Below are 25,194 nucleotides of genomic sequence, written 5' to 3' on the forward strand. Positions count from 1 at the left end.
AATAAGATCAGGCATGTTTCTTTTAAAACAAGTGAAATTATAAACAAAAATATTCTTCTAAAAAAGTAGGTAAAAGGCAGCAATGTCTACTTTCCCCTGAAATATTTAATATTGTGGTAAATAATGACAGATGTAAAACATTATGAAACAAGCAAGAGGAATCAAAGTTACAATATGAAGACAATTTGGTCCTTTAGGGTAAAAATAAGGCTCCATTTGTACCCTTAATGAACATCCCATCATAAATCTAACCACTCTTGTATCCTCTTATTACCATAAATTGGTTTTTGAAGTTTCTGAACTTTCTATAAATGAAAACACATTTTAGCTTTTTTTAATGTTTAACTTTTTCATTCAATGTTATGTCTGTGAAATCATCCATATTGTTCATATATGTTGGGAATGTTGTTTTTTCAAGTTTTATGAGCCTCTTGGATCGTCTCTTTTGTGAAATGCCTGTTCCAATCTTTGTTTTTGGAAAGTACTTTCTCCTTTTCTTATTGATATTGATTTCTCTTTTTATTTTAGTTATTTATATATCCTAGATACAACTACTTTGTTGGGTAAATGTATTACAAATAACATCTTTCAGATTGAAGCTGATCTTTTTATTCACTTAAAGTTATTAATCTTAATGAAGACTAAGTTATCAAATTTTATTTGTTACTTCATTTTTGTCCTATTTAAGGAAACACTGCTTACAGTAACTAAGTACATAAACATCATGTCATAATGATATGCTTTTATGTTTTCTTCTAGTATCTTTATATGTTTAACTTTTGTATTTAGGTCTATGATGCATCTTTATTATATGTAGTGAGGTAGCATGGATATTCAAGTGACACACAACATTTAAGAAAAATCTTCTAGGCTTATTGAATTGCAGTGACATATTAGTTATAAATCAGGTGACCATAAATATGGCCTGTATTTTGGCTCTATTCCCTTCTACTGATCCACTTATTTTTTATCTTTGTCCCAGACAGACTAGCTTAGTATTACTCTTCTGGATTTGTTCTTTTCTTTAAAAATTGTCTAGCCTAAGTCTTTTGTACTTCAGTGTAAATTTCAGAATTTTATTGTCAATTTCCATAGAAAAATCTGTTAAAATTTTATTGAGTTTTTTGAGAAATCAACATCTTAACAATATTGAAACCTCCAATCCATTAACATTCTATATCCTGTCTTCTTTAATCTGTGAGAAACTTATTCTTTGCCCTTTGAATGTTGGTCATATAGTGGTCATTGGCCAGGACATAAAGAAGCATGCTGATGCCTATCCTTGTTTTTCTATAGCCTCATCTATATGGACAACATTCTGTCCACAAGTGAAGAACAAAGCCAGAAGCAAACAGGTGGAATCCTCAGGAGAGTCTCTTTCTGTAATAAGGAGAAATATCTCATATTTGATTTTTTACTTCTGACAGGCTGTCTGGTCCCATCCCACCTATTCCCCTACCCTACCATCTATGAGACCAACAAAAGAGCTGGGCTACACCCAACTTCTGTCCCCTCACACTTGTGAGGATTCCAAACCCCACAGACCCTGGTCTACTTGAGGGAACCCCACCACAGTCCCACCTCCTAACAGCATAAAATTTCAAGCTATGCATACTACCTGACTCTTTCCTTTAATCCAGCTTGTGTTATTCCTGTTTCCTCACTTAATAGTTGCAGTGCATGTGAGTAGTGAACTTTCAAACTTCATTGGTGGGTAAGTGGCACCATTGGTCTAGACATCCAATCATTGGTCAAGGGTTGATAATCTCTCCTAGGTGACCACAAAATACCTCCATATGGAGCAGATCCCTGAGAGAAGTCTTCTAATTACAACAGGAATAAGTTGCTTCACAATTCCTTTATACAATCTCCTAGAGCAGTTCTTTCCACTTTGGCTTCACTTTGCAATTATCTGAAAAGTTTTAAAAACATTGATGCTGAGACCCCTGTTTATTTTAGAATTAAAATGCATTCTTAACAATTAAAAATAATTTTTGACAGGGGAAGTGAAAAATTAGAAAATCACCAAAATTATTTTTGAGACTAGTAAAAATCTGATTATACAAGAGGGTTGAAACAGAACAAAACAAAAAAAAGTCACTACAGATAGAAAATTATCTATGTATAGCTACAAGTAAAATATCAGAAAAATAATCCAGAGGCATGTTAATATTAACTATTAATTGAGTATTTTTTCCTAGGAATTCAAGAATAATTCTAAAAAATCTATTACTATAACTCAGTGGATTAAGACACATGCTCAAAATAAAGAGCTATATGAAGTTCTTACCTGGAAACTCTTAATGGTGCAAAAACATTAATTGCACTTAGACTGGAGATGTGATGTGAGAGAAAATGAGGAGTCAAGAACACCTATGTGAGAGCCTATAAAAGTGGAACTGCAGCTAACAAAATTGGAAAAGAATAAGGGAAATCATTTTCCCCCCAGGAGATTGGTTTTGAATAACCTCACTTTGAGTTTAGGTCTAAAATGGAGGTGTCAAATGGAGAGCACTTGGATATATAATTTTTAAACATAGGAATGACTTCCAGGCTAAACAAATGCATTTGGGTAAAATCAGCATAGGGTAAAATTTAGGAAAGAGACCTATGCTAGGAGATGGGTTATACCTTTTGCTCCACCTAGGGCATAGATGAGCACAAGATGATGCCTCTACTTTTCTGGACCCATTCTTCCTCCCTCTATGCCCCAAAAGTTACCTCCTTTTCATTGTGAAAAACTCTATCGACTTTAAATTCTTTCCAGTTATTTTCTTTTCAATGCAATACATCATCATGATCACAAACGCCAAGAACCAATCAGGAAAGGTTCCTGTAATATTCCTCAGAGAAAAGCTCCTGTAATTAGAAAGCCTCTGAATACAACTTATTGATAATTTCTGTTCCCATTGCTCATTAATAAATTTTGTCTCTTTTGTCTTTTCATTGTGCATATGTTCATACAATACTTGTGTATAAGTTAATAAATGAAAGGAATGAATAAAAATTTTTCAAAAGTTACAATTTAGTCATGTTTTATTCAATTATGTGCATTATATTGTTTTGGCCAATAATTTCATGATAATGAATATTTCATTTATACAAATTATTTATGTTAGGCAATGATGAACTTTTACAAAATTGTAACTTGTATTAATTTAGAAAGCAGATTATATGCCTACTGAACTTGTACCTCTAAGGGTAGAGGTTGAAAAACGATGTTAGTAGTAGGTGTGAAAAATTGTTGACTGCCTTTGGATTTGGCAAGTAACTTTAGAAAGATATGAGTTCAAGAAAGTGTTTTTCAGTATACAAGCAGAGAGCTAAAAGGGAATCAAGGAAATTCAGAATTCTATGAGTAGGATATAAAAACTGCTGTGTTTCCCATTCATGGCAATTCTGAATGCATGTCTTTGTTGTGACCATTCTACATTCAGACTACATAGAGTCATATCCAGCTACTATGAAGAGGACTCCATATGACCCAAAGACTCTGAGCTTTGAGCAGGAAGGAATTACTAGAAAATACTTTGGATTGGTCTCTTCAAGTTAGAATGAGTGTGCCGTACATGGGAGGCAAAGAGAAACAAGAATGTTTGGTGACCTGAAGGTCAATATGTAGCAAAGTCACTGCTGGTAAGCACCAAACCCAATTTATTTTCATTTTGGACACAGAGCTACACCCTACTTTGCTTTCCTTGCAGTTAGCCAAGAACATATGACTAAGTTTTTACCAATACAATATGGACAGATGTCATGGCCCTTTTTGGCTTGGCTCATGTAAATTTCCCATGGATGATTCTGTTTTCTCACTTTCCATTCTATGGACACCACATATTGAAGAAAATGGAAAGGGCCTAGTATTTGAATTTACTTGATAGCGCTCTTTCATCTCACCATTGGCCCACATAAATCTGACATAGGAATTACATTTGGAAACTGATATAATGTACTTTTTCTGCTAGAGATACCGCAGTCAATACCCTGAAAATCCAGGAACAATATCTCACCCTTGAATTAATCTGGATATCCATTGGCCCTGCCAAGGTGTCACCAGGGGAAGAGGTTATTGAGGACACTGCTATTCCATACTATTCTGTATCTTCCCTCCTCTCTTTCTCTGCTAATGAATGCTGCCCAGCACCAGAATGGCCTTTATCTCACATTCCTATGTGATGGGAATTGTGGCTAGTCCTCTTCTTCTCCTTTCCTATGTACATTTAATTTCTCCTTCCCTAGCGAGAGGAGGGAGAGTGGGTTGGGAAAGAAAGTGAAGAGCTACCAGGGAAAAATCAGATTTCAAAGAATAGAAAATACATCAAGATATATTTCAAATATATTATTTCCAGTTAAAGCATACATATATTGGTAAAATTTATGCCTTAAAGCCAAAACTATGGGTTTTTTCAGATCGTAAGTGAAATAAAATGACTTTACCAAATGCTAATAAATTGTATCTACTCTTAAAAATGACACGAAATAAGCAAATACTTCAAGTAACATGCAAATAAGCTACAGATGTAAATAAGTTCCTTACCTTCTGAGTTTCCTGACATTGTTAGTCTAAGAACATCACAATGGGCTTTGAGATTATTGCCATGGGACCATTCTTATTCATCCAAAATGCCTCCTTCTTAGAGGTCTGTTTTGGGTTCATAATCCCTACAAGTAGGAGATCTTTTCTGACTCTGTACCAAAGGACCTTTTCTGAATGTCTTTCTTCTGTCAGGTACATTCAAGCAGTGTTTTCCTTCATTTTAATTTAATCCAAGAATGTGACTTCCTACTGAATAGAGATTTGTGGAGAGCTTGCTGTTGTAACTTATTCAGCAATTGCTGGATCAGCTAAAGATAAGTTTAGAGCAAGATGTTGGGTTAGAGGAGACTTTCTTAGTGCAAACTTTTGCTTTAAAGAGAAAATAAGTCAATATCACGAGGTGCAAAACATAGCTCCAAGATCCAGAATGGTGCTAGAGAAAAAAATAAGACTGTGCTTTACTCATCCACAAATGACTATGAAAGACCATATAGTAAAGAGGATATCAATTTCAAGGTGTTGGAATTTTAATTATTTATAAAGCTCTATCACTGTGTTTATTCATTAAATGAGACACATATTAAAATTCTCATATTTACTTATTAGAAAATATGATTTTTATCTAATATTCTATCTGTTTCACCTCCACTTTTTAATAGTGGCCAGTGAAGTGGTCCCTCCACATTGTCCCCGGGTGATACCAAAGGCAGATGTTGTCTTCCAGTACCAACCACAGTAGAAACTAAACTATGATAAATCTCATTTGCTTCATGAAAATAGAAATGCTGGATACCATCTGAGTCAACTTAAATGGATAGTTAAGAATTTAAAAAAGAGAAAACAACCCCGTCTCTACTAAAAAAATACAAAAAAACTAGCCGGGCGAGGTGGCGGGCGACTGTAGTCCCAGCTACTCGGAAGGCTGAGGCAGGAGAATGGCGTAAACCCGGGAGGCGTAGCTTGCAGTGAGCCGAGATCCGGCCACTGCACTCCAGCCTGGGCGACAGAGCGAGACTCCATCTCAAAAAAAAAAAAAAAAAAAAAAGAGAGAGAAAACAAGATATTTATGTTCCACAAATTAAAAGAGAATTTTAAAATCTCATTTCTACCCTCTATTTCCTCATCAACGTAATTTTTTTTTTTTTTTTTTTTGAGACAGTCTTACTCTGTCGCCCAGGCTGGAGTGCAGTGGTGTGATCTCAGCTCACTGCAACCTCCGCCTCCTGAGTTCACACCATTCTCCTGCCTCAGCCTCCCGAGTAGCTGGGACTACAGGTGCCCACCACCACACCCGGCTAATTTTTGTTGTTGTTGTTGTATTTTTAGTAGAGGCAGGGTTTCACCGTGTTAGCCAGATGGTCTCGATATGCTGACCTCGTGATCCGCCCACCTCGGCCTCCCAAAGTGCTGGGATTACAGGCGTGGGCCACCGCACCCGGCTAATGTAATCATTCTTATTCCTTAGCTTACATTTTCACTCAACACCATTCAACATATTATGAACAAGTTTGGATGTAAATGAATATTCTTTACCTAATTAGATTGAATGACTGTACAGTATTCTGTAATACAAAGGGAGCACTGTTAACCAACCAATCCTCTATAATAGCATATTAATTTCACTACAATTGTCTTGTATAAATAATGCTTCAATAAATAAATTAGTATATATATTTGAGCTGGCATATGGATATTTTTGTAATATAAATACCTAGGGCTGCATTTTCTGGGTCTGGTGGTTTAATAATTTTGGTAGATTTTACCAAATTAACTATAAGCATTTTCAAATTTTATACTTCTACTGTATCTACTCTTATCCCAACCATCACCAAGTAATCTTTTTGTTGTTCATCAGATCTTTCATTTATTTGAAAAGAGAGGCATATTATTTGGCATATTATCTACTCATAGCTATTTATGCTTCTCGTAAACTGCCTCTATATTTCTTACTCATATCTCTATCAGGTTCTTAAAATATTTGAACTTTTTATTTAAAATATTAATACTCATTTTAAAATATGGGTATTTTTTTTCCATGTGATTTGAATTTTCTTTATGGCCCTTTGCTGGACAGAATTTTTTCCATTTAATGTGTTAAAATGTATTTCTTTTTTCCATTGTGGCCTTGGTTTTCATATTACTCAGAAAGAGATTTCCTGTCTGAAGGTTTAAATATGTTTTACATACACATATTTCTGGTATTTAATAGGTCTGCATTTGTTTCCTACATTTTGATATGTTAGGCATAATGTTTTCTATTTATTGAGCATGCCAGGCATTGTTCTGAAGTGTTTATAATTCAATTCATCCTCGTAACCATCCAATGATTTGGGCTATTTTTATTATACTCAATAGCTGAATGACCAGAGGCAAAGAGAAGCAGAGTAACATGCTCACTTCTCAGGAGGCAGGCTTCTTTTTGTTTCCTGTCTGTAATTTCTCTAGGTGTCCATCTGCTGGTGAGACCCAGTAAGAAATTTCTCCATCCAGGTTTCATCTCAACTAGCATGAGATCTTTGTGTCACAAAAGGCTTGAATATCTGCTGGTGGTATTCGCAGGGGACACAGTGGCATGATCTTTTGTGGGCAGGGAGCTATCTTCCATCAGCCCCTAAGGAAATGTGGATTCTTTCCTGTCTCCTAGTCATGAAAGAGGCAAGATTCTCATACAGACACTTGAAGATCTCATTCTTGTCCAGATTGTAACCCTGAGCCCAGTCAAGGGAGCAAGTGGAACTGGAGCAGACTTAATACTCCAGTGGGGGAATATCTGTTTCTTCAAAAACATGATTTTATTGGATATAGGTTTCACAGCTCAGTGGCTGTATATCCAGGATCTGATGACATCATATGAATTGTCTAGACATATTTATATAATGTATTATATTTTACATGTTTTCCCATGTACTGAACGTCCTCAGCTTGAGCCTAAACTGTGCTGCCCTTGGACTCAGACGTGTCTGGACTTGTGTCATGGTCGTAGAGTGTGTTTGTTGTTTATCCTAAAAAGGAACCCATTCTAAGGAAGAAAAGCGTTATATCCACACCTGGTCCAGTCACAATAACTCTTGCTTAGCACAGTAACTCTGCTTTGTCAACTATGACAAAGCCATGGGTGTAACTTTTTACTAAGGCTACCCATTGGCTCAACCTTCATAGCTATTTACCTGAGTGTTGTGCATGGGAAAGTCATTTAGCGTTTTTTATTCCTTTTGATTTTTAATATCAGGCATTATTAGTAGGAGAAGACAGTACATGGCAATCTAAAAGAGATGATTTAGGGGAAAAAATATTTTATCTCAAACTTTGCACTCTACATTGTGCATGTGTGTGTGTATGTGTGTTCAGCGTCACATGTTTGTGTTTTGTTTTTTTCAGCCACCTTCTCCCACCCTCCCCAACATACATGCCCTGAAACCCTAAGTCCTATGGCTCCCACTACCCGGTAATCCACCTTCCCTCCCTCCACACCATACCATATATGCTTTTTGTTTGGTTTCATTTTCTTTTGTTTTGTTTTGTTCATGTTCAACCCCTCAGACAGTCCCAAGTGCTCCTAAGAAACTTTGTGTTGGAAATTACAGCATGAACCTACTAGTGAAGTCTCTAAAATCCTTTCTCAATGGGACCCCTAATCTTGTATCTTCAATTACAATTCCTGCAGGTGCTGCAACGTAAATGCTGAAATGTACAGAATCCTCTCTTTGCCTCTCTAATTTGAATGCACAATAAGAACCCACTTAGCCAGAGGCATTTCAGAGACATTTTTATTATTTTAGTTATTTCTGCTCCTGATCTCTGTCCCATCCACGGAGTGTATTATCTTTCTTTTCCCCCTCTACTAGGCACAAATGGATCCTTCAAAGTATTTCTCCTATAATCCCACCATTCAGTCTGGAAATATGCTTATTTCTTTCCAATTTCATCTAGCCTCTTTCTCTGGTACTCATTCCTCCATCTAAAGTAATGAGATTGGATTAGGAACTATCACTTTTTTAAAAAGATCTGTTATACTGAATAATACACCAGCTAAGAATTCAATTCTCAATGCTTTCCAAATAAATTCACTTTGATCCCAAATGTTTTCATACAGATTGGTAACTGCATTGTTCATCTGACACGAACTGACATCAATTTCTATTACTTAGAGTAATTAAATTTTCTCCAAGGATCTATATTTTATTTGCTGTAAGGCTTACGTTGAAACTTAACTTGGAATAAATTTCACTAAAACAATGTATGCTTACCTTTCTTATGTAGACTAAAGTTACATGATTTATTAGTCAACGGAATCCTGTCATTTGTTCTATTTAAATCTCACTTCATCCTTTCCAAGAGATAAACATCTCTACCTAAATTGACTGAACAGGTTTTCACACCTCTAAGAAACTGGATTCTTTTTGCATTGAAGGCAAAATTCATAGGACTGTTATTGTGTTATGGTCCCTTCCTGCATACTTACTACATAACCCTAGCTACTTACCTCTAAACACTTACTATATGCTGGCTATCTTCTGCCTACTCATAATGTTTTACGTATAAAATCCAAAGAAATGAAGAAAATTGTCACCAAATCTTTATTAATAGCTAGTGGCCACCTATTTTGGACAACAAATGAGTGAGTGGCCTTTTGACTAGAACAATGGGAAGAGTGTTATATCTTATAAAATTGTAAAATTGAGCCATTTATACCATTGGCATGTATTGTTTTAATATTTTCATAATATTAAGTTTTTTTAATAAGCTGAGCAAAAAACAGATCCTTTTAGAACTGCTCAAGATGGTGCTAATGGTGCTCAAGATGGTGCTAAGAGTGGGGTCGCTCCGGCATGGTGGCTCACACCTGTAATCCCAGCACTTTGGGAGGCTGAGGTGGGTGGATCACCTGAGGGCAGGAATTCACGACCATCCTGGCCAACATGGTGAAACCCTGTCTCTACTAAAAATACAAAAATTAGCTGGGTGTGGTGACAGGCACCTGTAATCCCAGGTACACGGGAGGCTGAGGCAGCAGATTTGCTTGAACCCAGGAGACAGAGGTTACAGTGAGCCATGATCATGCCATTGCACTTCATCCTGGGCAACAAGAGTGAAACTCCGTCTCAAAAAAAAAAAAAAAATTAGTTCGGGAAAGCGTTGTTTAAGATGATCAGAACAACTAGTTAGAAGAGAGGCTCCCATCTGGACTTCTGCCTTACATATTATGTTCTTATTTTATTGTGCCCTTGCTATATAAGTGTAAAACCCACCATGTCATCAGAGAAAGATAAATACTTCATTTTCACTCTAAGAAGTAGCATATCAGGTCCATCCAGGAATAATGGAGAGTCTCAGAAACAAACATAAGAACTTAACCTCTTAGCATACCACATAAACAAGAAAGACTTCCTCATTTCTAGACAGTCTCCTCATATGTCTAATTGGCATTGACAATATGGTACTGGTATCTTCCTTCTTTCCTTTAATGCTACATTTTAAAAAGTCTGCATTCATTCAATATTTAGAGTGTCTCTGTTAAATGTTGAATAATGTGCTAAAGAGTTAAGAAGCCATGTCCTTACTATAAAGTAGGTAATAGTCTAGTTGGAAGAAAGAGAAGTAATCCATTACAGTACAATGAGGTGGGTGACATGGTAAGATTTGTGCTGCGGGCAAGGAGCAAATAGGTTCCGACAAAGCAGACTATAAAGGCTTTCCATGAAGGGAAAAATTTTAAGTGAATCATGAATAACAGGAATGCTATTAACACATATAAGGGAAAGAATGCGTAGCTAGCAAAAGAAACAACTTATGAGCTTAGGTTCTCTGTGGCCCTAAATTGAAGGTCAGACAACAAATTCTGAGATGATGATTCTCATGCAACGAGTTTGTTTATTGGAGAAAGCTATGGAATCAACATTTGTGAGAAGAAAAGGCAGGACGGTTAGGCAAAGGGGAAAGCTAAGCTCCAGTGTGGTCACAAAATGGCATTAGCCAATAACAGGAGGCCGGGAAATGTGGTCTGAAGCTGGGATGACTCTTCGCAGGTGGAGTAAGGGGCCTTCACACCCCCACATAGACCAGTTGTTGAATACAAGCAGACCCTAGGGAGGAGTAGAAAATTTGGGTTAAATGACTTTAGCCAAAGGCAATTCCACAAATGGCCCCCAAATCTATTTACCAAACATTTATACTTCTCTAAAGAGGAGATTACTGGATAAGTTTGCCATTTTTTCACCTTGGAATGAATCCTCTGTCCTCCAGAGGTTTGATTTTGTGTCCACAACACATTCTTTGTCTAGTCAGCATTGCTATGGTTGAAGTTTTGATTTCACTCAACCACATGGTATGAGGACCAGAAATCCTTACAGAAAACAAAACAAAACAAAACTTCTTTTAGTCTATTTTCCTTAAAAGGCAGTTATTGTCATGGGGTGCACCTAGGATATGACAGTTGCTACGGATAGCTTCTTTAAGAAGGAAAATGTCTGATTTGCTGCTGTGAAAAGGCAGTGATAGAAAAAAAAAATCTTCATCAACTAACTCCTATATAGGGTGCTCACTTTTTCCGGATGTCATAAGAAATATGACATCAGTAGCCTTAAAAAAACTATGCCTTCATCTCTTAAAAACCTACCAAGGCCATCAAGAAGTAGGGGTATGGCTTACCACGTGTAATCACAGGACCAGCAGCAACAGCATCATGTGAAAACTGTTAGAAATGTAATTACTCGGGCCACACCACAGACCTATTGAATCAGAAACACTGGGATGGGACCATGCAATCAGGGTTTGAACAAATCCTCCAGGTGATTCTGATTCATGTTAGAGTGGGGCTTAACTTATAGCAGGTGCCCTTTACAAGAGTTCTTTTTATTTTTTAAAATAGAGATAGTATCTCACCATGTTGCTTAGGCTGGTCTCACACTCCTGGGCTCAAGCAACCTGCCTGCCTTGGCCTCCCAAGGTGCTGGGATTACAGGCATGAGCCACTGTACCCAGCCTGTTCTTTTTTTAAATTTCAAAAATGTAATAATTTTATTTTTTCCTGGTTCTAAAAGGAATCCTTATTCGTGGGAGAAATATTTAATCCAAAAACTGTAAGTGAAGTACTATGAACATTTTAATGCATTTCTTTTCATGAATATTTTATTTGTAGAAAATATGATGATGCTGTTATTATTATTTTGTAACCTGCTTTTGGATTTAATGATTTGCTTAGCTCAACACATATAGATGTCACAAAAATATAACTCAGCCTGCAAGTACAAATGAACCTACCATACTCCAAGCCTTTCCATGTGCTACTAAGCCAGGAGTCCAATCTTTTAATACGTTTCTCCTTCCCAGTATTCCCAAGTTTAGAACTCTGGTTTTGGAGTTTTAAAACGGCAGACATATTTAAAAGTAACAATTTTTTATTTTGTGCTAGGCATTGAGGTGATTATACAAACAGGATATCAACTTCATAAACCTACATGTTTGGGAAAACATTAGGATATAAAGTATTAGTTTAAACGTCTAAATATGAGTATTATTTGCTAAATGTTTCCATTTGACAGTTCCTTCATTCTGTTCTCAGTTCTTAAGAAAGCAATGGTCAAGAGAAAGGGAAATATCTTTAATTCAAGACTGCAGAGACCATTGTGAACTTGAATAAAGAAAGCTAGGAGAAAATTATTATTACTGTTATTATTATTTTGCAGTGATATTGCACAATGTTATTCAGGTTTGAGTTGTCAAGAACACAGTGCAGGCTTTTGAGTCAGGCTGACTTGGGATAAGATCTTTGCTCTGGTATCTGCAAGCTCTGTGGCTTGCTACATTACTTTGAGCATTTTACTTCAGCTTTACAGTCTTGTTCTCACTTGAGAAAAAATAATAATAACAGAAAGCATTTTGTGAGGTCAATTTGAAAATTGGATAATGTGCTAAATGAAGGATTTGGTTCTACAAACTTCCTGGCTTAAAGAACAACAAAAAAATTTTACAGACCATGAGAAGAAAAGTAACTTGTATTTGCAGTCCAGTGTAGTATTTCTCCTTCCTCCACTTCACTACCTTTGTGTGAACTTGAAGGTAAACAGATCAATCCTTGGCCACAATATGAAGTCAGCAAAGACTTGCTTCTGATTGCCAGCCTCTGCTTCCTTACCCCTCTTCACTATTGCAGGTGACTGTCTCACTTTCAGGATCCTCTTCGGTTCCTAATCTTCCCTTTCAAACCAAGTCTAAAGTACCAGCCATTACTCACGTGCACTAATTAAACTCGAGTATGCTTTGTTCTTCACTGAGTTTTTACATTTACCACTGACTTTTACCTCCAATTATGCAATGAATCTGACGTAGAACGTGATACATGGTAGTAGAAGTAGCATCAGAGTTTTGGGCCATGGCTCTGCTGCTTACAGTGGACAAAAGTGGAATAGCCACCATGCCTCAATGAACTTTAGTTTCTCTGCCCCCCATTGTTCCGTGGTGACTTCTGGGAGTTCCTGGCTAGAAGAGCTGGAATCCCTTCATCACTGGCGTCTCCCAGGAGCAGGAACTCTTCCCCTGGCACGGGTGTGCTTCTCTCCAGCCCTCCTCCAGGCAGACATCCCAACCAGGGGCAGGCTAACTCAGTCCTGTTCCTTTTGACCTTCACCAGCCAGACTCCCTCATGCATATTTCTGATAACTGTGACTTGTTAGATACATTTTAAATTATTATCTTAATTTGTAATATTCACATAATATAAAAATTTTTAAAGGAGCTATAAAATCTCTCCCACCCTCATCTTCTTCTTCAGTCTTCCTTCTTCCCCTAAATACAGGTAATCATTGTAATTTATTTCTTGTTCTTTATTTACATACAGTAAGGACAAACATAAATTTTATTTAACATTTTCGCCCCAAATGTAGCATTTTATTTACACTGCTCTGTATCTCGCCTATTTTCAACTTTTTCAAAAAGAAATATCCTCTCATTTGTTTCTACAGCTGAATAGTGTTCCTTTATATGAATATGCCTCAACTGTCTCTAATTAGGAAAATCGAGATGGTTTCTTGTCTTTTGGTATTACTAATAGTACTGCAGAGAATAATGTTGTTCGTAAGTTATATCACACGTGGGCAACTTTTGGGGTTTTTTTTCTTTTCTTTTTTTTTTTTTTTGAGATAGAGTGTCGCTCTGTCGCCCAGGCTGGAGTGCAGTGGCATGATTGCAGCTCACTGCAACCTGCGCCTCCCAGGATCAAGTGATTCTCTTGCCTCAGCCTCCTGAGTAGCTGGGACTACAGGTGCCCACCACCATGCCTGGCTAATTTTTGTATTTTTGTTAGAGACGGGGTTTCGCCATATTGGCCAGGCTGATCTCGAACTCCTGACCTTGTGATCCACCCTCCTTGGCCTCCCAAAGTGTTGGTATTACAGGCGTGAGCCACCACACCCGGCCATAGGCAAGTATTTTTATAGGACACATTTCCAGGCCTAGAATTTATAGATGAAAGTTTACATGCATCTATAATTTTGATAGATATCACCTAATTGCCTCCATAGTGATTGTACTATAAATGGCATGCATGCTATTTAATTTGTATTTTTATCATGAGTGAGATTGAACCTCTTTTAATGTCGTTTTTTTCTCTGCAAACTGTTCATGTCCTTTCACCATATTTCTATTGTGTCTCCTGTAATGTAAATATTCACTGTGTAATAATATTTTCAAATCTTACAATGCAAATTATTCCCAGTATTTCTCATTGTCTCTAGCAATCTCTGGCAAATAAGCCAATCATTGCAATGGAATTCTATGTTAAGGAAAGTATTTTTACATTAGTGGCATATTTCATTGTATCTACTCAGCCAGCCTGCATGAAAATACACCCATTTGAAGAATCAACCATATTAATGAATTTATTTTGATTTATAAACAATTTAAAATGGATAGAATATGTAAAGCCACATTACAAAATGAAAACAATTGTGGTCAATATGCACAATCTTAAAACACAGATAAACATATATATACAAAATCAAAACAGTGTGATTGTACTATAAATTGTATTACCATTCTATGAAGAACAGAAATAATCATGTTTGGAGAAGTCCTCTAGTTCCTCCACCTACCTTGGGCTTCTACAACTCTGTAGTAAGTTCTTGCTTCATGTCGTTCAAGGGTCTGTTCCTTGTTTGCTCAGCTTTTCTGTGAGACTGAACACAAAGAAAAGACATCGGTTGATTTCTACTTGGACAATGGCCCAGGCACAGCTGCTGTAGTCCTGGTTTTCCAGGTAATCATGGATCCTTCGGAAGTACATTTTAACTTGTAATCTAAGGTTATCACTACCCAAAGTACCACTTTGCTTCTCTGCTTCCAGTCCCATGAGTGCTTCTAGGTATTCTAGCTGTTGATGAAGTTGAATGAGGAATTTCTCCATGTGATTTTCCTCCCAACCATCCAGAGAAATATTTGCCCTGAAGAGGCTGAAGATCTGCTGAAGCATCTCATGGAGAATGGCCAGAGTATGTCCTTTTTGGTACTGCTGAGGACTCAAAGACTTCTGAGGAAGCAGAAAGTTTTTCCTGTGTGGTAGACACAGGTGAATTGACGAGGTTTGCAACTTATTCAAGAGTTTTAAACTTTCTTGATTCACTCTTCTTTGCTGGAAGAGAATCAGTTTCAAATCTAGAGAGAAGACAGTGGTAGAGGCCAGCAGCACCAACACAATTTCAAAGAAGTGCTTGATAATCATGGTGAAGGTCAAATATGCTACTTATCTCAGCATAGACTTAGGGACATTCCAAATCTAGTGAATGAATGTTTGCCTTTCGTGCATCTCAGATTATTTTGGAGAGTGTTCTCTTTTGTTGGTTTTGTTTTCTAATGTCATTTCTGCAAGTTTACACATTAGATTTTCAGGTTCCCTTTTCATGGTGCTCAGAGTACATTTTCTCCATTTCCCTATTGTGTTGGCTATTTTGAGGAAGTAACCAAAATAACTTATTCATTGTATGCTTTCCTTGAGGCAATTACAGACTAGTCAGCCAATATAATCTTTTATTATTCTATTCATTATATACAAAGTTTCACTGAACACAATGTGCTTTCTAAATATTTAGTCAAGCTTATTAAAGTTCTTTTATTGAGATTAAGTTTTTTTCAGTAATAGTCTTTCATGGAGTAAAACTTATCAAAGGCTTAGCAGCACTTACAAGGAATTCAGAGGCAAAACTTAAAATACCTACAAACGACTAAATTTAAAACCTCAACTAGAACTGTAAATTTTCACAAATGCTTGAGCAAATTAACTTTAAAACATACATCAGCAATCTTATTTTATATCTTATCCTATCAGTTTAATATCTAAGATTCTAGCCTATAGAAGCAATGTGAAAAAAAGAGCAAAGAATGTTGTTATAATATTATTGCAATGGCAGAGTATTAGAATATTAGGTTCAACAACAGGTAAATGATTACATATATGTTGGTACATCCATATAATTAAATGATATGTATCCATTATAGATGATAAAATTATATGTGAAGAGAGATTGGTGGCATTTGGTTAGTGTATATTCCCTAGAATAGTGATAACTTTGGTAAACTAATGTGAACATCTCTACATTAACAATGTCCTCTGAATTACAAATACCCATATTCTAAGTTCCTCTTGAATAAGCCCCCAATCTACCTTTCCAATCTTATCCCACTGTTGCTCTAAATATAGTGTGAGGGAATCTGAACTCCAGAAAAAGTGATTTAGTATTCCCTTAATACAGCTAGCGCTTTTGTGTGTGTGTGTGTGTTTATTGATGATGCTTTCTCTGAAACATCACCTGTTGCCTCCTTTACCTCAAGAACCTCTCTGTGCAAGGACTAAAGACTACTTGTCCTTTAAGGCCCAGATCTCCCCCAAGGAGCCATAATCTTCTGGATCCCCACAACACTTTGTACCTACCTTATTTAAGACATCTTTCCTGTTCTGTCTTATATTTGACTATGAATTTACATGATTAAAAGTCTCTTCAGAGTGTGAAATAAACACTGATAACTGATTTCTTTACTGTCTATACAACTATAGTAGTTGCTTCGTAAATATGTGTTGACTTGGAATAAATTAATATGTTCTACACAAAGTGATACAAGATGTTGAATCTTATCTTTAATCGTTTTTCTGCAGGCAGCTGGGTGAATCCCTAAATGTCGAAAACAGGCACTCTGTAAACATGTATGGTCTCATTATATACCAGCTCAGCTTTATGTTTGGTCACTTACTCTAGTATTAATAAGTTGAAATAAACTGAGTCAGCATGCTCCACAGAGGGGTCTTTTCCCTCTCTATCTGAGACAAAGGAGAGAGAAAGAGAGAGAGAGAGACAGAGAGACAGAGAAAGACAGAGAGAAAAGACCTATGATAATATATAATATACAAAAGAAATAACACTTGTTTCATAACATTATGCTTAATCTATCTGGACAGTAGAATTTTGACTAGTCTCAAAAACTCTTTAAATATTTTATGCTGAGCTTCAGGAAAACAATATAAAAATAAATAATATCAGGTGTGACTCTGTCTAATAACAAGCTCTGATCTATAATTAAGGCTTTCTCATTATTTTCATTCAATTGACAAAAATGATCTAAATGTTGTTTAATTTACAAATGATCAGGGATTTTCCAGATGCCTGTTACTGATTTCGTATTTGAATCATTGTGGTTAAAGAATGTAGTTTAAATTTATTGAGACTTATTTTATGGCTCAGAATATGGTTTATCTTGATGATAGTTCCTTGTGAACTTGAAATAATAATGTTCTACTTTTGTTGGTTGGACTGTTTTATAAATGTCAGGTTAAACTGGTTGAAAGTGTTTGAAATTTTCTATATCCTTTCTGACAGTCTATTTGTTCTATCAACTATCAAAAGAGAATTGAAATCCCTCGTATAGTTTTAGATTTGCCTATCTCCCATTTAAGTTCTATCAGTTTTTCCCTTGTTCATTTTAGAACTTTAGTATTAGGTGCATCATACTTAGGATTACTATGTCCTCTTGATGTATTGACCCCTCTATTTTAAAATGTCCCTCTGTATCCTTTGCATTATTCCTTACTCCTAAATCAGCTTTCTCTGATAACCATTTATGTTTTTTTAATTAGTATTAGCATATCTTTTTGCATCTTTTAATTTTTTAACTTATTCATGTTATATTTAAAGTGAGTTTCTTATACAGAGCATATAGTTTGACCTTGTATTTTATTCTGTCTGACAATCTTTGCTTTATTAGAGTGTTTAGGTCATTAAACTTAATGTAATTGTCAGTATGGCTCGGTTTATATCTACCACTTTATTATTTGTTTTCTAACTGCCCATATGTTCTTTTTTCACTTTTAAGCTTTTCCTTCCTTCTTCTGTATTGAATTTTTTGTAGTTTTCTACTGCCCATTTTATCTCCATTATTGGCTTGTTAGTAATACCACTTTGTTTTACTTTTTGTTTTTGTTTTCACACAAGTTTCTCTAGGATTAAAAATATACATCTTTATTTAACATATTACAGTTTACCTTCAAATAATATTACAACCCACTTAAAGTACAGTGTAGGGATATTATAACAGTATACTTCTATTTCCTCTCTCTCATTCTTTACACTACTTTCATTAATATTTCTTATATCACACATCCCCTGGAAGTAAACTCTCTTGGCTTTTGTCTGTCTCAAAAAGTATTGTGTCTTCTTTTTGAAATATATTTTTGCTGTGTATAGAATTCTAAGTTGATTTTTTCTTTACTGTAAACATGTTGCTCTACTCTATTCTGGCTTGCATAATTTCTGAAGAGAAAACTGAGGTCATTCTTAATTTTATTCCTGTGTGCATAATGTTTCTTCCTTTTCTTTGGCAGCTTTTAAGATTTACTATCACTATTTTCTGGCAATTTGATAATAATGTGCTTTGGTGTGGTTTTATTCTTGTCTCTTTTACAAGGATTTTTTTGAGCTTTGTGAATCCATGATTTTATCATTTTCATCAAATGTGAAAAAGTTTCAGACTTTATTTCTTTTAACATTTTTCTATTTCCATTCCCTCCCTCCTAATCTCTTCTGGGACTACATCTCTAGATGTGTTTGACTGTTTATTATCACACAGTTCCCTGAAGCTTTGCTCATTTACTTTTTAGTCTTTTCCTCTGTCTTATTTTTAATACTTTCTGTGTCTGCCTTCAAGCTTATTGGTATTTCCTTTAGTAGTATCTTATCTACAGTTAATCCCATCCAGTATATTTATCACTTCAGATATTATACTTTCATTTGTAGAAGTCAAATTTGTTTCTTTTTCATATCTACATTTCTTTCCTCATCACATTCATCTTTTCCTCTACATTCTTGAGCATATGGGGTACATTTATAGTAGGTGTTTTATCTCCTTTTCTGATAATTCTATGATTTGTGTCATTTCTGGGTCTGCTCTTGTCAATTATATTTCTATTCTTTATGGGTCCTATTTTCCTATGTCTTTTGCATGTTTGGTCACTTTTGAGTGGATTCTGAGCATTGTAAATTTTACTTTAATGGGAGCTGGATTTGTTAAGTCCTTTACATATAGTTGAACTTTGTTTTAGGGTATAGTTGAGTTACTTGGAATTTGATTCCTCTGATACTTTCTTTGTTAGCATGAGTGAAGCATACTTTATAATCTAGGGCAATATCTTTGTAACCAAGAATACAGTCTTTTGAGGACTCTACTTAATGCTCTCTGAATTTGGAGATTTTTGCCCTCTGGCTGCTGGAAACATGAAATATTCCCAGCCCTGTGTTAGCACTGGGGACAGCCTTTGCTGCCTGCTCCTTTCTGGATGCTTTTTCCTAATCTTGGGTAACTCTTTTACATGCACAAACCACACATTAGCTAAAGACTCCTGAAGACATTTTTACAGATCTCTGTAGCTCTCATTCATTCTCCCCCAATTTCCCTCTGTGCAGCAGTATCTTCTCCAATATTTTGCTGTCTCCCTGAACTCCAAACTATGACATATCAACTCAGTGAGAATACTGGTCTGTTGGAGTTTCCTCCTCTTTGTGCTGCAGCCTACAAATTTTCTACCCAGCGTTAAGCTGGAGCAATGGTAGGGTTTACTGTATTTCTTTCCTTTCTCTCAAGGATCATTATCTTACGCTACCTGTTTTCCAATGTCTAAAAACTATTTTTCATATATTTTACTCAGTATTCTAGTTGTTTACAGTGAGATGATAAATTTAGTTGTCCCTCATGACTAGAAGTGGAGGTTCTCTCATCATAAATAATCTAAAGTGGGAGTTGGCAAACTATAGCCTATGGACCCAATCTGGCCTACCACCTGCTTTTGTAAATAAAGTTTTATTAGAACACAATGATGCTCATTTGTTTATAAAGTGTATATGGCACTTTCATGCTACAATAGCAAGGCTAAATAGTTGTGATAGGAACCACATGGTCTACAAAACCTAAAATATTTACTATCTGGTCCTTTACAGAAAGGTTTGCTGAACCCTGATATAAAATATTAAAAACAAAATATAAATGTATTCAAAGTCTAGAAATTTTGAAAATATTTTCACATAAAATATAATCTTAAAGTAAATGTTAAAAATATTACAATATTTTATATTTTCAAAAAAATGAAATTTTGTTATCTATCAAAATTAAAAGACAACATGCATAGTATAATTAATGAATATCAAATTTAAACTGACAGTATTTAAATAAAGCATATACTTAATCTTTTAATTAAAAACTTATTAAACATTAAAAATGTTTATAAAAGTAAAATTACATGCAGTTCTATCTTTCAAGGTTCACATGGATGCCAATGTTAAAAAAATGTATCACACTTCTAGCATATGTCTAGACCAACATAAATTCAGATTTGAGTAAAATAAATTGATATTGAGAAATATTTTCCCACCTTCATGTGCAACTATTGCCAGTGCCAATCACAATTTATGAGTCCCTCCTGAATCACTAATTGTTACATAAAGACAAGCAAGAGAATGGACACTGGGTACTATTGAGACATGGTATTTCATTTTGTAAGAATCTATTGCATTCATGCTGTCCCTGAGGAAGGGTTTACTAGGCAATTAATGTGTCTTTTCTCTTTCCTCTGTAGCTCAAATCCCCTACATTCCAAGGCAATGTCTCCTTCATGGCATCAGGCACAGTCACTTTTTTGTAGGGGACTGAAAGCAAGAGATGTGGAGAAATGTTTCCCTGGGAACCGAATGGAATTAGTAATGAGTATATATATTTAGAGTTATTGGGTCATATGTGAGCACTGAGCACCGGATCCTAAGTGATGTGGGTACTAGATGTTTTTTAAAAATGTGTGTGTCTATGCATGTGTGTGTATGTGCACTTCTATGTGTGCATACACATATGTTGTATAAATTGAATCATGTCTGATATTCAGGGGTCTCAAAAGGGCAAGACCTAGAGTAGAGCACAGGTCACTCTTGTCCAAATCTAAGGATGGTATTAAGGAAATTCACTGCATGCTTACATTGCTTGTAGAAAAACAATGGAAAAGTGCCATGATGATGAAAAAAGGGCTAAATCTTATCAGTGAGTATGACGAAGCCTCTGAAATAAATTAAACAAATGACTGGTAGTTCATCTTTAGCTAGAATGGGCTTTTCAATGACTTTTAAACTTATTAAGTATTGAGTTTTATTTATTCACTTGTCTCCATAAATTATTTATCATTACTGTCAATCTAAAAAATGTAATTAAAATTGTGATACCCTCTGTTTAAAATACACAAAAATAGTTCCAGTTAGTGAAGAAGGCATTTTAAATTCAACCAAAGGATGGCAGCATAATATCAATTACTTAGAACCTGGGACAAACTTCGCTGTTGGTAAGATAACACAAATCAATGGTATCTAGTGGTCTAAGTAATAATGTATGTTCAGCAATACATTACTCAGACCAGGTGTATTTTTCCCATAACACGTTAGATCACTAATCTGTCTAACTCATATTAAGATACTTGCTGGTTGGTATTGTTATATTTCCCTTTTTTGCCTTGACCACGCTAATGAATGGACATTCCTTGCTTTCTGGCCTTCCACCACCTCCTCTCCCTTTCTGGGGGTGGGGGGGTGGTGGGGGAGTCTGTAAACATGTTCTGACTTCTCTGCCCACTCTGGGATCATGTGCCCTGGCCAGACTCTCCAGTGTGCCACATACAGGGTGCCACATCTAGCGAAATTCCAAGCTACTCAATGCCTCCCTTTGCTCTGGCCTCAGTTATTATTTCAGATATGGTTTTTTTTCCAATGATATCGACACAGCTGTACTCCATTTTCTGAGCATAAACTTTCAAATATTTGACCATATTAATTTATCTATCATAGAATTCTGGAGCTGGAATTGATCTTAAATTGATATCTAATCTCTGCTTCCTTTTCCCTTTTTGAAAAATTCAGTCCCAAAGCCAATAGATGGGCAGAACAATGTAAGCATTTTGCTGGAAAGGGCAGGAAGCCACACTGCTGGAGCTCAGACAGGCGAAGGTGACTGTTTATGTGGAGAGAGAACCTGGCGCGGGTGTCACAGCCTAAGAGTAATTAGAAGATCCGTGGAGTGGGGCTGCTGTGGGAGTCATAACCTGAGTGGAGTGAGGAGAAACATTCTATAAAACAATTGCCCTGTAATCGTTCAAGGTCATGAAAGTCAAGAAAGACCCAGCAACTGCTCCAGACTAGAAAAGACTAAAGAATATAGCAACTGAATGCATAGCATGATTCTGAATGGGATCCATTTGCTATTAAGAATATTATAGGGGCCAAGCACAGTGGCTCACACCTGTAATCCCAACACTTTTGGAGGCTGAGGTGAGTGTATCATCTGAGGTCAGGAGTTTGAGACCAGTCTGGCCAACATGGTGTAACCCCATCTCTGCCAAAAATACAAAAATTAGCCAGGCATGTGGTGGGTGCCTGTAATCCCAGCTACTTGGGAGGCTGAAGCAGGAGAATTGCTTGAACCAGGGAGGCGGAGATTACCCGTAAACTGAGATTACGCCACTGCACTCCAGCCTGGGTGACAGAACGAGACTCCATCTCAAAAAAAAAAAAAAAAAAAAAAAAAAAGAATATTATTGGGACAACCAGACTACAAATCTAAATATGAAGATTGAGTATTATATGGTGCTAACATTAACAATGTTAATTTCTGAATTTTGTTGTGATTATGCAGGGAAAATATCTCTGTCAGTAGGAAACACACATTAAAGTATTCGACAGTATTTGTGCATCAGCTTGGCAACTTAAATTATTTCAAAAACAAGATTCTCTCTCCTATAGTTTCAACTTTTGTGATTATTTCAAAGGATAAAAAGTGTGTGTGTATTTTTTAACTAAATAAGCCACATTTGAGACGTGATGACTGAGGTCTAACCGAGCAGAATAGCCTTCTTTTTGTACACTATCATCAACTATACTGTTTTCCCCTTCCCTCTTCATAATTTAGGCCAAGAATGGCAAAAGCACAGTAGAAAGAAAAAGACCACCACTTCTCATGAAAATTGTGTAACATGATACTCAGCACATGGGTTTTTAATGGGCAACAGAATAGGTTTAAACCCCAACTCTACTACTTGCTTGCTGTGTGGTTTTTGGCAAGCTATTAACTTCTCTGTGTCTCAGTTTCATCAATGTTAAGACAAGTATAATAATGGTGTCTCTTGGAGTTGTTGTGAAATCTAATTGAGATAATCCACCTAATATGTTTAGTATAGTGCATGGCATGTGAGCCATACACAATAAATGTTATTATTATGTTATTATTAAAATGTAACATTATTATTAAAATATCATTTATGTTAAAATATTATTAATAGATAATGGCACTCTGTTCCACCAAGCTCTAGGTAAGTACTTTCAAAATGTTCTGAGGGCATCCCCTATTAATCAGTCACAGCCGGAAATAAGATGAAGCCCATTTTCTATTAACTGCTTTTTCAACAAATGTCAATTAATCCAAAGAAAGAAGAACCAAGTGTGTGCATACTCTAAAGGCACTTAGATGACATGTATTGGTCCTCATGTTATTAATTCATTCAAAAATGTTTACTGATTGCTTATTGTGGTCCTAGCATTGCTCCAGGCCCTGTTAAGTTAAACAGAGATAAAGATCCCTGGAATGGAGTTTAATTGGATTAGGTAGGGTAAAGGGGGAGAAATAGTAAAGTATAAGCAAATGATATAGCAAGCAGTCCCCAACCTTTTTGGCACCAGGAACCTGTTTTGTGGAAGATAATTTTTTCCACGGACCAGGGTTGGGGAATGGTTTCAGGATGATTCAAGCACATCACATTTATTGTGTACTTTATTTCTATTTCTACTATATTATAATGTATACTAAAAATAATTATACAACTCACCATAATGTAGAACCAGTGGGAGGCCTGAGCTTGTTTTCCTGAAACTAACTATGTTTCTCATCTGGAGGGAAACTATATTTCCTATCTGGAGGTGATGGGAGACAGTGATGGATCATCAGACACTAGATTCTCACAAGGAGCATGCAACCTAGATCCCTTCTATGCCTAGTTCACAATAGGGTTCACACTCCTATGAGAATCTAATGCTGCCACTGATCTGACAGGAGGCAGAGCTCAAGAGGTAAAGTGCGCAATGGGGAGTTGCTATAAATACAGATGAAGCTTTGCTCACTCACCTGCCACTCACCTACTGCTGTGCAGCCCTGGTTCCTAACAGGCTGTGGAGCAGTACTGGACTGTGGCCTGGGGATTGAGGACCCCGTGTTATAGCATACCATAATGCAGATGTATACTGGAGTAAAATCAATTAGGAGCATCTCTTTTTTTCTAAAGTTATTGACCTTCTGTATACAGAATGACACAAACAGATAGCTCAAGATCAGTCCCCAAGAAACACCAATATTTAAGGAATGAGTAGAAGAGGAGACCAAAAAGTGAAATAAAACAGTGTCTAGGCCAGGCACAGTGGCTCACACCTGTAATCCCAGTACTTTGGGAAGCTGAGGCGGGTGATCACCTGAGGTCAGGAGTTCGAGACCAGCCTGGCCAACATGGTGAAACCCTGTCTCTACTAAAAATACAAAAATTAGTCAGGCATGGTGGTGGGCACCTGTAATCCCAGCTACTTGGGAGCCTGAGGCAAGAGAATCGCTTGAACCCAGGAGTCAGAGGTTGCAGTGAGCCGAGATTGCGCCACCACACTCCAACCTGGGGGACAAGAGCAAGACTTCATCTTAAAAAAAAAAAAAAAAAAAAAGACAGTGTCTGGATCAGTAGAAGGAAAACCAGTTTTCAAGAACAAAGGATTGTCTAACAGTGTCACACACCACTAAGTGGGCAAGAAAAGTAAGTACTTGAAAACATATGTCGAAGTTAATTACATGGACATTATCAGTGACTTTGGCAAACAAAATTTTCAATGGAGTATTAAGGGTGGAAGCCAGATTTCAATTCTTATAAGAGGAAATGGAAATGAACAATAAAACAATATAGGCTATGCCCACAAAAAATTGATCACTACATCGAAGAGAAAAAATAAGTGAAGATAGGAGTGGGAGGTTCAGTCTTGGAAACTTTTGTTTTTTGTTTTGTTTTTAAAAGTGAGAAATACTCTCTGTTGATTAGAAGAAATCCATAGAGAGTGGAAGAAATGGAA

General features: G+C 36.3%; 1 protein-coding gene across 13 annotated transcripts in view; it reads right to left on the reverse strand.

Moving 5' to 3' along the window:
* Positions 1-25,194, reverse strand: part of IFNE (interferon epsilon) — a 121,554-nt gene that overhangs the window by 28,023 nt on the left and 68,337 nt on the right. For 4 of the 13 annotated variants that reach the window (XR_004443515.1, XR_004443518.1, XR_004443516.1 and 1 more), the window contains 3 exons: positions 14,626-14,709; positions 10,755-10,880; positions 10,375-10,620 (listed from right to left, as the gene is read on the reverse strand). The exons of 1 other annotated variant lie outside the window; for it this stretch is intronic. Coding sequence is in view for 2 of the 12 variants with exons in the window: in XM_033237481.1 (XP_033093372.1) it covers positions 14,670-15,251 (582 nt within the window). In the remaining 10 variants the exon portion in view is untranslated. Of the gene's footprint in view, positions 1-10,374; positions 10,621-10,754; positions 10,881-14,625; positions 15,731-25,194 lie in introns of those variants that run through there. 8 more of the 13 variants (XR_004443512.1, XR_004443520.1, XR_004443519.1 and 5 more) reach the window with 5 other exon arrangements.

Source organism: Trachypithecus francoisi, unplaced genomic scaffold, assembly GCF_009764315.1.
Source record: "Trachypithecus francoisi isolate TF-2019V2 unplaced genomic scaffold, Tfra_2.0 Lachesis_group16, whole genome shotgun sequence".
Classification (NCBI taxonomy): Eukaryota; Metazoa; Chordata; class Mammalia; order Primates; family Cercopithecidae; genus Trachypithecus; species Trachypithecus francoisi.